Raw genomic sequence first — 15,270 nt, 5'->3', positions numbered from 1 at the left:
AAAACAACCATAAAACCTGGCAATACAAAAGCTATAATTTCCTCATGGCACCTACACCACCAAAGTAAGGATAATTAGCAATACACAACATCAAATTTCTAAGAAAAAAATAAAATAAAATACTGACGCGATTTTAGTTTTAAGTTATTTTTATTTATGGAATAGTTTCCAGTTTTACTACATGACAGTTTTATTACAGCTTTTACGTGTATTTTCTTCTGTGAGCAAAATATTGCTACTGCCTTTCAAAATAAATTAGCATAGGGTCCAGTTTCCCCCTTGACCATAAAATAGGGCGACCGTGGTTCAGGGGGTTGGGAAGCTCATCTTGTAACCGGAAGGTTGCTGGTTCAATCCCCAGCTCTGTCTGTCTTGGTCAAGGGCAAGACACTTCACCTACTGGTGATGGCCAGAGGGGCCGATGGCGCGATATGGCAGCCTCGCTTCTGTCAGCTGTGGCTACTCCACCAGTGAATGAATAGTGGAATTGTAAAGCGCTTTGATATATAAATATAAATGCAATCCAATGATAAGTGGTTAAAACAAATATGGGTGAGTAGAAGACTTGTTAAGAACTTCTGAGACCAAATTGAAACTCCTATCTGTGGAAGAAGCAGACCCAAAAAGACATGGGGGCTCTGCCCGTTTCTCTGGTGGGTGCCACTTAGACTAAAAGCCCCTCAGTGGTTTGGCACAGTTTGTACTGCAGATGATCATCATCTCAGGCTGCAGGAGGTCAGTCAAATGGAAACTCAGATACTGGCTGTCATAAAAATAAATAAATAAATAAATAAAATAAACCAGGAAACACTTCTCCTTCCCTTAGCAAGATAGAAGACATGGACCGATTAGTTCTGTACTGTTACTACCAATAGTAGTATTTGCTAGATGTAAATACTTCAAGAAAGAAGTTGCTTGCAACTAATTTATTTCTTCAGTATGTAACCTGGAGACATTTGAGGCACAAGAGTGCCTCCTGTATTCCTGGGTGCTTTGATTCAATTAAACATTTTTCACTGTTTCACTGAATACAGAGATGATGATTTGCATTATTGTGGAACTGGACAGCTATGAGTGTGCTACCACTGACACATTGAGCTGTTTCATCCACATGAGTCCACATTTTTCTTTAGCCTAATTTTTATTCCAGATTTAATTGGACCAGTTCATGGAAGCTTTGCTAAATGGGCACTTGGTCGACCTGGTTCAGTGGTTTAACCAATGGAGAATTAAATGTGTCTCTCTCCCTAAAGACCTCGTCTGATGCCAATGAATTTAGGCCATCTGTTGAGAACGTGTGACTCAAGTGGCAATGCTGCAAACAGAAAACCCCATGCAAATGAGTCCAGTTACATACAGCTGTAATTGAGACTAATCATCATTGTTAGGGTTTTCTTTACAGCTATGTTAGCTTTGCACTAACAGAAATGAAAGCAAGCTCATTTGTATTTGTCTGTCTGACATTCTACTTCAAGATGAGGCTGTTTTGCTCAACTGTTAAGACTACTGGACCTGAAACCATTCACAGCATCTGAACAGTAATAGTTAGTTATCTGATATTTAATTATTAGACTGTCTAGTGCCAGGCATTTTGGTTGTTGATTAAACAGATTTTATTGCATGTTTGGAAGATTGAAAAAGCTACAGCTGCATCAGTAATCGAGATGATCAATTAATGTTATAGCAATTCGTGGCATACTTATTGGATTTTAGGGCTCAGTTTCCGAGTTTGCAGTGTGGTCACATTAACAGAAAAGAAAGGAGGGGGAGGGCAGGTGTGGATGACAGTATCCATTCCCATTTACAACAGCATAGCAACATATTAACTGTGCAAAGTAAATGTTTAAATTAGCAGTTCAAGAATATGTTAAACGATACCCCATTTAAACAATTCTGTGAATTTCAAGGCTTTTCTCTTTTAATTGAGGTTCTCCAGTAATGTGAAAAAGGAAATTTACTGTATTACTGCATCCATAGGAGTTAAGAAGGTAAGTAGCAGCCAGGCATTGCTAATCAAATGCAGTTGTTTAATAGATCATTGGAAGGAGTGACCACCTCTAAAAGCAAAAAAGTCAAAGTTGACATTTTGCAAATCTGGGGCATTCAGCTGTATTTTAACCCAATGACAGCAAATTCAACTTAAAGTCAAACCATGCATTGCTCAGTGAAACTGCAAAAAACCCAAGAGCTACATATCATACTCTACAGTCCTTACATTTTAAATTGGGTGACAGTACAATAAATTAAAAAAAACAAAACAATGCCAGGATAATTACTCTTCTATCTAAAAAGGCAGCATGACTTCGGTTTGCAAAGCTGCATGCAACAAACCATAAGACGTCTGGAGCAATGTCCTTTGGACAAATCAGACCAAAATGAAGAAACACAAACACAGAACATTAGCACAAACACCTCATGCCAACTGTCAGCACGGTGGTGGAAGGGTGAGGATTTTGGGTCTGTTTACAGCCACAGGAGCTGAGCACCTTGCAGTCATTGACCATGAGCTCCACTGTTCACAAATTATACAAATGTGAGACCATCTGTCAGCTAAAACTTTGGCAAACTGGGAAATGATCCCACCATAGCAGCTAATCTGTAACAGAATGCTTGAAAATGAAAAGAATCAAGGTGTTGTAATGGCTCACTCAAAGTCCAGACCTCAAGCTCATTGAAATGCTGTGGTAGCTTTGCATAAACAAATGCCCGCAAACCTTAATGAACGCAAGCAACGTTGTGAACTAGTGTAGGTCAAAATTCCTCCACAGTGATGTGAGAGACTGATAAAGTCATGCAGAAAATAACAGACTGCATGCACTGATTGGCCAGTGAGTTGCGACACTCGATGAGTCACGAGAGCGTCTCCTTCACAAAAGTCAAAACAACCATAAAACCTGGCAATACAAAAGCTATAATTTCCTCATGGCACCTACACCACCAAAGTAAGGATAATTAGCAATACACAACATCAAATTTCTAAGAAAAAAATAAAATAAAATACTGACGCGATTTTAGTTTTAAGTTATTTTTATTTATGGAATAGTTTCCAGTTTTACTACATGACAGTTTTATTACAGCTTTTACGTGTATTTTCTTCTGTGAACAAAATATTGCTACTGCCTTTCAAAATAAATTAGCATTTTGTTTTCCTTGTCAAAATAAAGAAGACTGGACTTTTCACTGCACTTCATAAAACACCATGTCTGATCTGCCAGAGACATGTTACACATTAATTACTTTTATAAAAATGTTATCATGGATGAGTGCAACATTAATTAAACAGGCTGCTTTGCTACAAATATATTCTTTTACATGTATCACCCAGATTAGACAGCAAACACCAAGAGGAAACACATCAAATTAACATCAAAGCTTTGAACATCAATAGATTGTAACAATTTATTGAAATTATTGAAAACAGCTTACATGACTTTAGTTTTAAGGCATTTTTTAAATTCTCTTTAACAATATTTCACTATATTATAAGACTTTCCACACAGACATATAAAAATACAGCTATTATTCTAAGAATAAACGTGCATGTGTCACCAAGTAATTTTTCTGGTCATAGTCTTGGAAATTGTGACATTCACTTTGGCTGATGATACACAGATACATATCCTATGTGTCATTTGCACACGACTAATATTCTCACACACCGCACTGCTAAGTAACCACGGATTTGCTTCGCTGTAACACAAGCCACCACACGAGATTAAAAAAAACCACTCACAATTTATATGTGTAGACAAATCTACATCCCAGTTTTAGTGAACATTTAAATGCTATAACATCATGCATGATATAGATCACCAGAATTGACTGAAATCTTACTCTGTTTTGTCTGAATATTAAAAATAGTCACTGTAGTTAATTTAAAATTACACAAGCTCCATGCATTTAATGAGCTGTTTTGGCAAATTGCACATATACCCTTGAGCGTTGATTTTGTGTTATTGCACAGAGAACCTACAGTGTAGCTAACATCAACTTCCTTCTACCTCCAAGTGCAAATAAAAAGCACTTACATAAGTGAACACAGTGGTATGCCTCAGTCATTAGTGGACTGTATCTTGCTTATAATGCGGCACTGTTTATAACACTTTACACATAATATAACTATTGCTATTAAATACAGTACATACATTATAGCTAGACAACTTTGAATGTGCCACTGAAACCATATCACATAACTCACTTACAGCCACTTTTCTGTGTTTGAAGGTATTCACACACACGTTGACATAAACATCTTAAAGTTCATCATCACACAGACTTCACATTTGCACAGCCTCTTTGGCAACCTGATGGCATCAGAAGAATAAAAACACATAACTTTAGAACATTTAAATCTTACAGCACACAACAAGTGAGGTTTGCAGAATCACATTTACAGGATGTTATGATTGTTATAAGTGACTTTTATTTAGTGTTTGTATTTTTTTTTTTTGCCATGTAAAGTATGTTACTAGTCTAAAATATACACTAGGATCATTCGGCTGAATCTCTCACTGACTGAGGAATTGACCCTCAGATCAGTGCTACAAAGCGGACATGGCTTTAGTTTCCTAAAGGCAGCAGACCAGTTAATGTCAGTCTACCAAGTCAAGCAGGGTCAGTGCTGGACCAAAATCATTCTGTTGTCCACACAGATCCAAGAGAAAACTTTTTGTTTCTTCTTTTAGTTTTCATATATATATATATATATATATATATATTTAAATGTACATGTTTTATATACAGTTACATGTGAACTTTAAGGCTTTAATTTTTGTTATGAAAGTAACACTATTGCACAGACAACAAAGACATGTGAAGGCATCTTAACTACTGAGTCTAATGCTAAAGTCTAACAGTGGTGAGTGGAGCAGCTGAGTGGGCGTACTCCCTCAGTATGGCTTACTTCCCTGATTTATGAGGCTGACTGGCTCCCTGGCTGGAGACAGCTAGTTTGCTAGTTGTAGCATTGCTTCTATTGCACAAGTCCCTGATTTCCAGCAGGCCCTCGTTCAAGGCTTTAACGAAAACGACCGAGCTAGTCTCTGTGTTGTCCCAGAAACTAGAAATGCAGAAGATGATGTGGTCTGACTGTGGGTCGTAACAGGCGCCATAACCGTTGGGCACTACTGGGCCATAGCAGCAGAACATTTCCACAGTGGTAGGAACCTGGAGTCAAGACCACATAATTATAATCATCATCATAATAATACTACATTTTATTTATAGGTGTCTTCTAAAACACTAAAGGACACAGTTGAAGACATCATAGAAAAAAAAGCCAGTACATCATAAAGTTAAAATCAAACAAAATAGAATTTTTTTAAAAAAAGATGTGTTTTAAGGCTGGCTTTATAGATAGGTAGAGAATCAACATTGCAAATTTGGCGTGGGAGAGACTTCCAGAGATGAAGCCCATTGTGGTCAGGTAATCAGATGGTATAATGAAAGTAACGGAGGCAGAGGATCTGAGATTATGTGAAGGAGTGGCCATGTGCAGAAGTTTAGAAAGATGTGGAGGTGCGAGATTACGGACAGACTTGAAGGTAAGAAGCAGATTCCTAAAATTAATGTGATATTTTACAGGAAGCCAGTGAAGCTGCCGAAGGACGGGAATAGACCAGATTAATTTGCTACTGTGGGGTGAAAATGTTCTGAGGGAAGCAAAAGCTAAATCTAAAGATGGTCTAACAGAATAAATTCACTATCAGGGGACGTCAGATTCAGGTGAAGTCTAGCAAAGAAACAAAATCAAAAAAAATGTTTTGGTTGGATAAACAACATCGTCATCATCATCTTCCTTTTCTTCTTCTTCTACTTTAAGCTGTTGAACTTAAGGGTCACCACAGTGGATCATCTACCATCTCACTAAACACCATAGCAGGTCTTATTACCGTCTTGTAAACCTTCCCTTTCACTGTTGCTGCTATCTGCACCCACCCACCTTGCATTCATCCCTTCTCTATCTCTTTTGTGGGCTGTCCATTGGTTTGGAGGGTTGACCATATAGGTATTTAAACTCGTCTACCTTAACCATGTCTCCTTGCAGCCTCACTGATACACCTGTCTCCGTCTCATTCACACACATCTGCTTCTTTTCCTTTTCATTCCTATTCTCAAACGCATACCTCCACCTCTCCAGGCTCTCCTCCACCTGCTCCCTGCTCACGCTACACATCGCAATGTTGTCTGCGAATATTATAGTCCACGGACACTCCTGCCTGACCTCATCTGTCAACCTGTCCATCACCACTGCAAACAAGAAGGGGCTCTCTCTTATTAACCTAGCTTCAATAACTCTTGCCCATTTATTTATGGTGTTGTTCATCAACTTTATCCCTCTGTAGTTATTATAGATGTCCACATAATTCTTGTTCTTGAAAACTGCTACCAGTACACCTGTTCTCCATTCATCAGACATCATCTCAGTCTCTAAGGTTGTGACAAACGATGTGGTGAAAAAGTCCACTGCCCTCTCTCCTCCGCATCTCCTTAAACCTAATATCTTTAATTAGGCTTCTGCAGTTTGGAAATTGGCACGTGCACATTTGCAGACTCCATTACTGCTTTAAAATAATTACTTTATGGTTTAGTGATTCTCTTTAAGAGGTCTCTTCATTGTTCTTGATTGTCTTTGTTGGTTATAGAGTGTGGTACTGAATGACAATTTGCCCTTAAAAAACTCCACAGCGGCTTAACTTGAATTAAATGCACACGAGTTTCCTCAAATTGCAGAAAACACAATAGCAGATTTATTTGTGCTTTACAGGTATATTAACGCATCATCTTTTTCTTTTTCATTCTTAGTTTGTGGAAAAGCAGAGAAACATCTGTATTTCTCTTTTTGTCTCCATGGAACATCTGGTGTTTCATCTGTCCCGATAAAGGGAAAAATGGTAACTTGAAGAGTGCAAGTTCTGCAGAGGATTTGTATTTCTGGTATCAATTATATATATATTTTAATAGCATATGATTATGTGGTACCTGACTAGTAGAGAGGATGAAGTGGTTACTGGCCAGATATGTCTCATCACAAAAGATTTCTGGCTTTTCCATGTTGAGCTCCTTTGAGATCCTCAGAAGTCCAAGGAGGTGATTGTCTATCGCCATTCCTGTAATCGCCTGAAAAACATATTTCTGACAATTTAAGGGTTTTATGAATAGTTACTTTTCCACCTCCATTCACTAAAACGGACTTCTTTGTCCCAGAAATGTGGCTCACTGTTCATTGAAATACAGCTGAGCCACAACCAGAGCTTCATCAAAGCTTTCACCAGCCTCTTACAGTCATTTTGGGGCAAAAAAAAAAAAGAAGAATTTTGGAAGTAAAACTTGTTCTAATTTATTTATTTTTTTGTCAAAAATTAGATGAGGAAATTATTGTAGAATTTCCATCTGTGCATTATAGATATCGAATCTAGAATCTAGAATCTAGAATCTAGAATCTACCAGTACTTTTAAAGCTAATTACATAGCATGCTTTATTGCACATGTCGACCATTTCTTGGCTGGTGTGGTGAGAACTTTGGATTAATACTCACTGCAATTGTATAACTTGTCTGGGCTTTAATTGCATCCCCCAGTCGCTTCATCTTTTCTGAGTCCTGCCAGAGAAGAAAAGTCATTCAATGAAAAAAAAAGTGGACACAGGACATTTGTTGCATCGAGACAGCAGCAAAGCCAGCCATTTTTCATAGATCCGCTAAATCTTCAGGGGGATCATCTGGTTGACTGACTTTTCCTTGCCAAGGTTGCCAGTCGCACCTGTTTCATTAGTGAGGCGCGATGAGCAGTAAAGTGGGAGTTAGTAATTAAGGCGGAAGTGAGAAAAATGACTCACAGAGAACGCTCCCCTCTCATCTGCCATAGACTTTACAAAGGCCAGGGCCTCGGCGGTCGCTGAGCGAATGTTATCTACGCGACCTTCTTGGAAACGCCGAATTGATGCACTCTCGTAAGTGGACACGAGCCTTCCAGTGCATCTAAGTGCAGGGCAGACATGATTTGAAACTGCACCTTGATGGCAAACAGTTCAATTAGAGATATGCTTATGATATCACACATTGAATATTTGTTACTTGAAAAATGCAAGCTGCAAGGAAACTTGTATGAAGGCATCTGGACTCATCTTCTGCTGCTTGATAAATTCTTTCCCATAATCTTTGAATTTGAAAACATTCATGTCGAGATTATTCATCAGCCTGAAGAAGAAAACAGTAGATTTTTGTGACTTCCTGTCTCAAAGAAATCTTGTACTTATTTATAATTGTAGTTGTGTGTTTGTGTTAGTCTTGCCTCTGCAGTCTCTCTGCAGATGCTGCTAAGAGTCCTTGGATATGTGGGTTAAATTTCCAGCGTAGCCTCCTTGGAGGAGGAAGCTCTCTATAGCTGGAGGACTTGACCATCTTGGAAGAACTTTCCATTCTGTTCAGAACAACAACACGTTTCTTTCAGACACTTCTGGCCTCATCAGCATTCATTTAGATGACCATATTCAGTGTGCGGCCTGTCTTGCTACAGTGGGCTAACTTACATATATTTCATTATGTATTCGCAGCACTGCACCAGAACGATCCCTTCAAATGGCGAATGCTCACACACCACTCCACATATCCCATCCATGCCTACAACAAACTGAGAAAATGGGGATTAAGTGATTACCCAAACTTTACAGTCATGGAAAACTGAAGCACCTGGAATATCGTCTTACCTGCATTGACTTGTCATACCAGCGGTTTGCACCGTTCTTTTCATGTCCTCCACCATGTAGCATCAACAGGGCCCTGTTGGTGTCACTGGGTTGCAGGCCGCTGGGCTCATCAAGACACACCACACAGATGCAGCTCTCAATCAGTGCCAGAGAGTCCCTGTTGATCTGATCTGGACAGATGAAAGAAGGAAACCCATGCCCTGGATTTGCTTTTTCTAAAAAAACACTTTTTTAAAATTTGATTAAAATGTTAAATTGAGTAAGAATGAAGTTGTGGTAAGACCTTTTATTAGTGCCTCTCTAGCTTGTGCCCATTCTGTCCTTCCATCAGAAGTCAAGATGCCAAAAGGGGGGAGCCTCTCCTCAGCGTTTTCAGACATTTTCACAATCTTCTCCAGCTGGGATAAGATCTCCTCCTCACTGAGCTGCTTGCTGTTTGCGACTACATCCAACACGAAAAACTAGTGAGAAAAATAAATTACAGCAATCACAAGTCTCTCAACTGTTCCATCAAGTACAGCTTCACCAGGATGATTCAACTCGACAGGAGAATATTTAAGTTAAAATATTTCCTTGCATGCTAATTGCACTTTATAGCTAACCTTACGGCTACTGTTTGAACAGCTGAGATAATAACGACATTAGTAATAATGGCAGGGACTGAGAAGGGCCAATTACCTGCTTCTCTTCCACGATCAGTTTAACATGCGACTCAAGGAAGCTCTCAGACAAAGAGGCCGATTTAATCTGCAGTAATTAAGTTAACTCCCTGTATCTCCATAGGGACGGGCCCTTAGAGGCTACAGATTGATGGCTCCCAGAATCATTTCCAGGGGAGAGTTCCTGAATTTTTCCATGTTAATTTGCAGTCTCGTTCTTAACCTTCATAAAAATCAATATATTAGCCATGGGCTATAGATGCTGCAGATGTTGGTGGCATGTGCTTGAATGTGGATCGGTGACTTTGATGTGACTCTGAGATGAGATGGTAATGAGTACAGGCTGTTTTGTACAGGGGATTGTGTTAGATGATAGGTAAGGAAAAGACCACACACACACATACAAGCCCGTTCAGCTATCTTAGTGAAGACCTTCATTGACATAATGGTTTCCCTAGCCCCTTACCCTAACCCTAACCATTAAAAATGAATGCCTAACCCTAACCCTTACCCTAATACCTAACCATAACCTAATTGTAACCCTGACACTAACACCACATTTTGAGCCTCAAAAAGGCCTTCAAACTTGTGAGGACCGGTGAGTGTGTCCTCACAAGTGACTGTTGGTTCTCACAAGTATAGTAGAATGCAGATTTCGGTCCTCACAAAGATAGCTAGACAGGAATACACACACACACACACACTTGTTTTAATATCTTAGTGAGGACATCTAATTAACATAACATTTTCCCTAGCCGCTTATCCTAAACCTAACCATCACAATTGAATGCCTAAACCTAACTATAACCTAATTGTAACCCTGACACTAAAACCACATCTTGAGTCTCAAAAATGCCTTTAAACTTGTGGGGACGGGTATTTTGTCCCCGGGACTGTTGGTCCCCACAAGTATAGTAGCACAAGTATAGTAGCAATTATAGTTTTTGGTCCTCACAAAAATATCTAAATGCGCGCACACACACACACACACACACACACACACACACACACATACACACACACATATAATTCTTACCTGCTTTATTTTAAAGCTGGGTTAAAAGCTGGGTTTAAAATAAAGCAGTTAAACTATAAAAGTCAAGTAGGAGAGCCTTATTGGGGATTTAAATGACTTCTGTCACCTGGCTCCTGCTGTGAAACTATAGCTTACCTTACCGCTACATGCTGTCTATTATGACAATTCCTGTTTAGTACTTCCTGGTCCGTCTTGTCCCAGTATGAAACTTTGGCCAGTTTAAATATTCAAATAGACACTGTCAGCCACAGATAGTCACACTTTCATAGCAGGCGCTGCTTTTTGAGAAAGAACTGACTCCCCTGTTACAGCAGAATTAAAATTAGTCAAATAACTAACAGGTCTAATTCTGTTCTATCTGTCCTTCATGCAAAAGGTCTATAAGATGATCCTCAGGAGGTGCAGTAGTGGGTACATTGGGTAAGTTTCTCAGATTCCTTTCAATAATGACTTTACTTACAATTATTATTTTTCTTAGCTTTTTTTCTGTATTTGAGAGGGGTGTAGAAAAGGGAGTCGGTTGTTTCTTTATTTACTGTTACCACAGGAAAAACAAAGGTATAATTTATATTTACTCAAGTAAAGGTGCTTAGACTAGTCCTTACTTTAAAATCTGACTTGAGCATCTCTGCTACATGGAAACTGACTTGTATGTTACTATATGTGTATTCTCTCAAGTGGACAGAAAACACTCTTTAATCAGCAGTATTACTGAGTGTGAGAAGTCTCCTCAACGGCCAGTGTCCTGACCTGATTCTTGCATGCCACAATCATGTGCTCCGGTGCTGAGGATGCTGCTTTCATCTGGACCTTCAGCGTGTCTGTCTTTAACCCCGGATAGCGGTAGGAGGTGAAGAGGCGATAGTACTGCTCCATGCACATAGGCATGACAGCTAGCTGGCCTCGAGTGAAATCCACTGGCAGCGATCGCCTGAGAGACATTTTTACACACACCAGATCACCTATGAAAAGACTTGTGATTCATTATTATATAATTTTGGTTTTAATCTTCAATCCACATAGCTTGCAGGTTGAACTTACGCATCAATGAGAGCCTTGTATTCCAAAACTCCACTGATGAGACGGGCGGCAAATCTTAAAAGAGCAAGAAGGAGGGTGAAATTTGAAAGTGGTATTGTTGTGAAACACCAAGGTTATACAGCAGAATGGCTTGTGATTGTAATTACATATACTCCCATCTCTCAAAGAACTAACAGTAACCACATTATGGTGAATTACTGGGATACAGTGTGAGAGTTGCGTGTGTTCATCTGCGAGAGGGAGAGAGCCGGTCTGTATGTGTGAGTGGGCAAAGGGGGAAAACGCAGCGGCTTGTCAGGTCTCATGTTGTATATCATTTGTCTTGGTGTTATTACGTTCAAAGCCAGATCAATACAAAGGAGGCAGCCTCAGTGCACCACACCCCTAAATGAGGCCTGACTAAGAGTCTCCGCGGAGAGCTTGGCCCTGTCACTCCCAATCTAATAAGTGGCCGTGTCAGTAGATTACCAGCTGCTTGGGGTGCTCTGGAAATATTGACTTAGTGGCTGTGCAAGCTGACAAAAGCTAATGTTGAGCTACAGGGCTGGATGGACCGGTGTAATTTCTGGCAGACCACAGCTCATTTAATAATGGTCAAAGATTCTTTCCATGACTGTAAAATTCAGATAATAATCTGAGTCTGCATCTATACAAAAGAACATAAAAATCTGTCAGCAGCTAAAGAGCTGATTATGTGTTTGCGCAGTATTGTGTGCAACATTCAGCATGTGAACTTACAGCGCACACTCACTTTATGCTCAGTCATTGTGTGACATATTAAGTGAGTTACTTTGTAGCTCTCCCACATTTGCTTGCAGCTTGACAGAGAATATTGGTTTTAAGGATAGATGATCAGAAAATAACAGTAATAATAAGTAAAAGAATATTTTCATTTACATACATTTGAAACAACTATTAAAAGGTTCCAGCTTGTGTTTTCTGGATCATATAGATAAATAAACTCATGATTTCTGATGGTTTTCAGATTACAAAAAAACTGTTATTTAAGACAGTAATTGAAAGGTAGATTCACTGTTAATAAAAGAAAGCTGTATTTATTTTTGTTCTGACCTATTGAGGCTTTTTCCCTCTGGATAAATATGCTTCTTTGACATTCATTCCCTTGATACACACCTAGAAAGACAACTTACAGAGAATCAAACTAAATTCTGATGTTTATCTGACTCAAATATCACCTGCTAAAGAATTTAAATACGGAAACGGAAACATCTGCATCTTCAATTTTGATTAGTTTGACCTTTTATTCTAAAAAAAACTTTGGTTTTACAACCTCAAAAAGAAGGGTGAATAAAAAAAGTCAGCATAGCAGAAGTCCAGAACATACCTGAGGGCGTCTTTATGATCTTTAAACATCTGCTTAGGAAACACCATGGCAGGACTGGAGTTGACTGGCAGGGCCAACCTGTTGTTCAGGTACATGTCCTCCAGCCAGTAGTCATAGACCTAAATGTGAACACAGGGACAGTTTTTGAGAAATGTTGCTTTGTTAAATGTGTTTGGACTCAAGTTATTACTTTCAGAGTTGAGACCTGTGCAGTGAAGTAAAAAGCCATTACAGTGTATCACTGCCAGATGAAAAGGAGAGTGGTGCTAGTGTGAGAGTGGGAGTGTGATAGATTTCACTGAGCTGGATGGCTAGTGGACTGACCGATCACCCAGACAAAGCACAAGCGGAGGCAGGGATAAATCTTTATCACAGAGTTTAAGACTTTTTTAACTAATTTTTTTTATCCTAAATAAAATAATTTACAGCTGCTTTCAGCAATTCAACTATCTAGCAAACAGTGCAAAAACACATGCAGGTATTTATATAGTCATAAAGTCAAAACAATACAGAAGCTCTTTATTGATAGAAGTAGGATGCGCACTGTAATTTTTCCTGTTCATGCACATAAACAACTTTTCATCTGTTAGGTGTGTGTTTACCCAGTTTGCCATCTTGTCCCTCCTCTCTAAAAGCTTCTTCTGGAGAGTCTCTCCCACGCCCCCAGGAGCCCCAAACTTCTCCACGATGGCCCTTGTTTTCTTAAACTGCTCCTCCTTCACCAGGTGTTGAACACACTTCAAGTAAGTGTCAAGGGTTTGTTTCAGCAGGGGAACGGGGACCTTTGGCAGCACCTGATATCACAAAAAACATCACTCGAAGAGTAACGGAAGGAAAGCAACTGTCAACATTTTAATGGGATTCAGTGTTCATTAGTTAAAGCAGTCGTTTATTATTAGAACCTAAGTTAATAATGCATTTTGACTGCTTCAAGGCCAATTTGAGAATAAACTACACAGTCTCCTGTGCATTGCAAATTACCCATGAGGTAAGTTCAAATTGATAATATTATCTGTGTGATGTTTGGTCATTTGCATGCTGTTGGTAAGCCAAGATTATAATATGGAGACGTGCAGTGCAAATGCAGAACAATGTATCTGCAAATTCTTGGAAATCTTTAGATATTTTCAGAAGGTCCTTAATTGGTATTTAGAAAATAAAATTTAATTAAGCACTGGTTTGACCCTGTAAACGCAACATTGTCTCTGTTATATTATAGTCTGCTGCATCATTTTGATCAAATTTCTGCACAAAATTAATGTGTGCTATAGTGTCTTGAACATACTTTCTATGTTCTCGAATGAGGGTTTTTTTTTTTTGCCCCTAGCGGCCAGTTAGGCAAATGAAGCTGGCGCTGTCCGTGGTGCTGAAATCCAGTACCGTTACTTTGCCAACTTTGCACGAAAAAGTAAAGCTGACGTAAAGAAGACAAGAAAGAAGCAGCGGTGTGTGTTCATACTTGACTGTCTTGGTCTCTCGCCGTCCCTCTCTCCAAGATTGGCATGATTAGTCCAGTCTCGACCAGTGAATATAACTCGGAATCTCCCCCCACCCCTAATAGGGTCTGGCTTCAGCCGTTCCTGCATGAAGCGTGTTCAAGGAGAGAAAAGAAGCAAAAAAAAAATAAAAAAAATTAGGCCTGTTGATAAAATGTAACTACACAGTTGTGTGCTGTCTGAAAGTGAGCCAGCAGGCTTCCATTTTTGATCAAGTTGCAGCCTAACGCAATTTACTTCTTGTGCTTGCATTCCAGCTGCGCCTCCTGACTCACTGCAGACAGATAAACATTTTAAAAAGCCCATTCCTATTTCCTTCCCTTCAAAAAATCCAAAACAAAATAAAGAGGTTTTTCTTTTACATCAATTTTAATATTAAAAGTGCTAAAATCCTAAAGAGACACAATGAAGAGGAGCATCATTAGATGCAAGTCTTTTTAGGGGAAAACAAGTGGACTGATTAACTAAAACTTAACTTGAGCAAAACTGTAAAGTAAAGAAATCTCCCCCCGCTGTGCGCCAAACAGGCTCAGAAAACTGAGATGATGATAACTTTTGAAATGAACACAAAGTCTCCGTTTGTTACAGTTTATCAGAGCCTTACCCGATCAGCGAAGCGATCAAAAGGTCAGAGAAGTGTGTGAAAGTTGGCATCACCTCCCACGTCCAAGCGGTGAAAGCCCATGTTAGAGGAAAACTCCGTTTAGACGCTGGACTGCTCCCCTGTCCCCACGCGTCGCCATACGGCTGTGGCTCCACATTAAAGCACGCCTTGGAAAAGATGCTGAAGGTGTTTGCGTTTACCTACCCCCTTGAGGCAAGAAACTCCTCCCATCGAAATCTATTCGCGGAACATATTATCTGACAGCTTGCTTCCCCCATCCCACCCACACCCTATAAAAACTTTAATATATATCAAAAACGGACCGAGCGTCTGGTTGTCATTCAGGTGTCCTGTGATCACCCTGCGGGGTCCACAGTTTTGT

At 39.5% G+C, this 15,270-nt stretch overlaps 1 protein-coding gene across 2 annotated transcripts; it reads right to left on the bottom strand.

Moving 5' to 3' along the window:
• Positions 1–3,009: 3,009 nt before the first annotated feature.
• chatb (choline O-acetyltransferase b) lies at positions 3,010–15,048 on the bottom strand. Of its 2 annotated transcripts, none has more exons than XM_006791077.3 (15): positions 14,889–15,048; positions 14,248–14,368; positions 13,391–13,582; positions 12,789–12,907; positions 11,444–11,497; positions 11,153–11,333; positions 8,991–9,168; positions 8,708–8,877; positions 8,531–8,631; positions 8,293–8,421; positions 8,076–8,198; positions 7,838–7,979; positions 7,539–7,601; positions 6,982–7,119; positions 3,010–5,166 (listed from the first exon to the last, which is right to left on the bottom strand). In XM_006791077.3, exons 2-15 carry the CDS (start codon positions 14,290–14,292, stop codon positions 4,900–4,902), a joined length of 1,902 nt encoding a protein of 633 aa, XP_006791140.2. In that variant the 5' UTR covers positions 14,293–14,368; positions 14,889–15,048; the 3' UTR covers positions 3,010–4,899. The 2 variants fall into 2 exon arrangements, with proteins under 2 accessions (XP_006791140.2, XP_006791141.2); XM_006791078.3 differs by having other exon boundaries at positions 14,942–15,048.
• Positions 15,049–15,270: the final 222 nt, after the last annotated feature.

This window comes from Neolamprologus brichardi, chromosome 8 (assembly GCF_056152115.1).
Source record: "Neolamprologus brichardi isolate AB-2024 chromosome 8, ASM5615211v1, whole genome shotgun sequence".
Lineage (NCBI taxonomy): Eukaryota > Metazoa > Chordata > Actinopteri > Cichliformes > Cichlidae > Neolamprologus > Neolamprologus brichardi.
The sequence above is the reverse complement of the archived record's forward strand: the minus strand, read 5'-3'. Positions and strand labels throughout refer to the sequence as shown.

Excerpts from the sequence above, each read along its gene's own strand:
- chatb (XM_006791077.3), bottom strand. The coding sequence starts at position 14,292 with ATGCCAATCTTGGAGAGAGGGACGGCGAGAGACCAAGACAGTCAA. Across the intron at positions 11,334-11,443 it reads TACAAGGCTCTCATTGATGC|GCGATCGCTGCCAGTGGATT; the intron begins GTAAGTTCAACC and ends AATGTCTCTCAG. Across the intron at positions 5,167-6,981 it reads TCATCCTCTCTACTAGTCAG|GTTCCTACCACTGTGGAAAT; the intron begins GTACCACATAAT and ends TCTTGACTCCAG.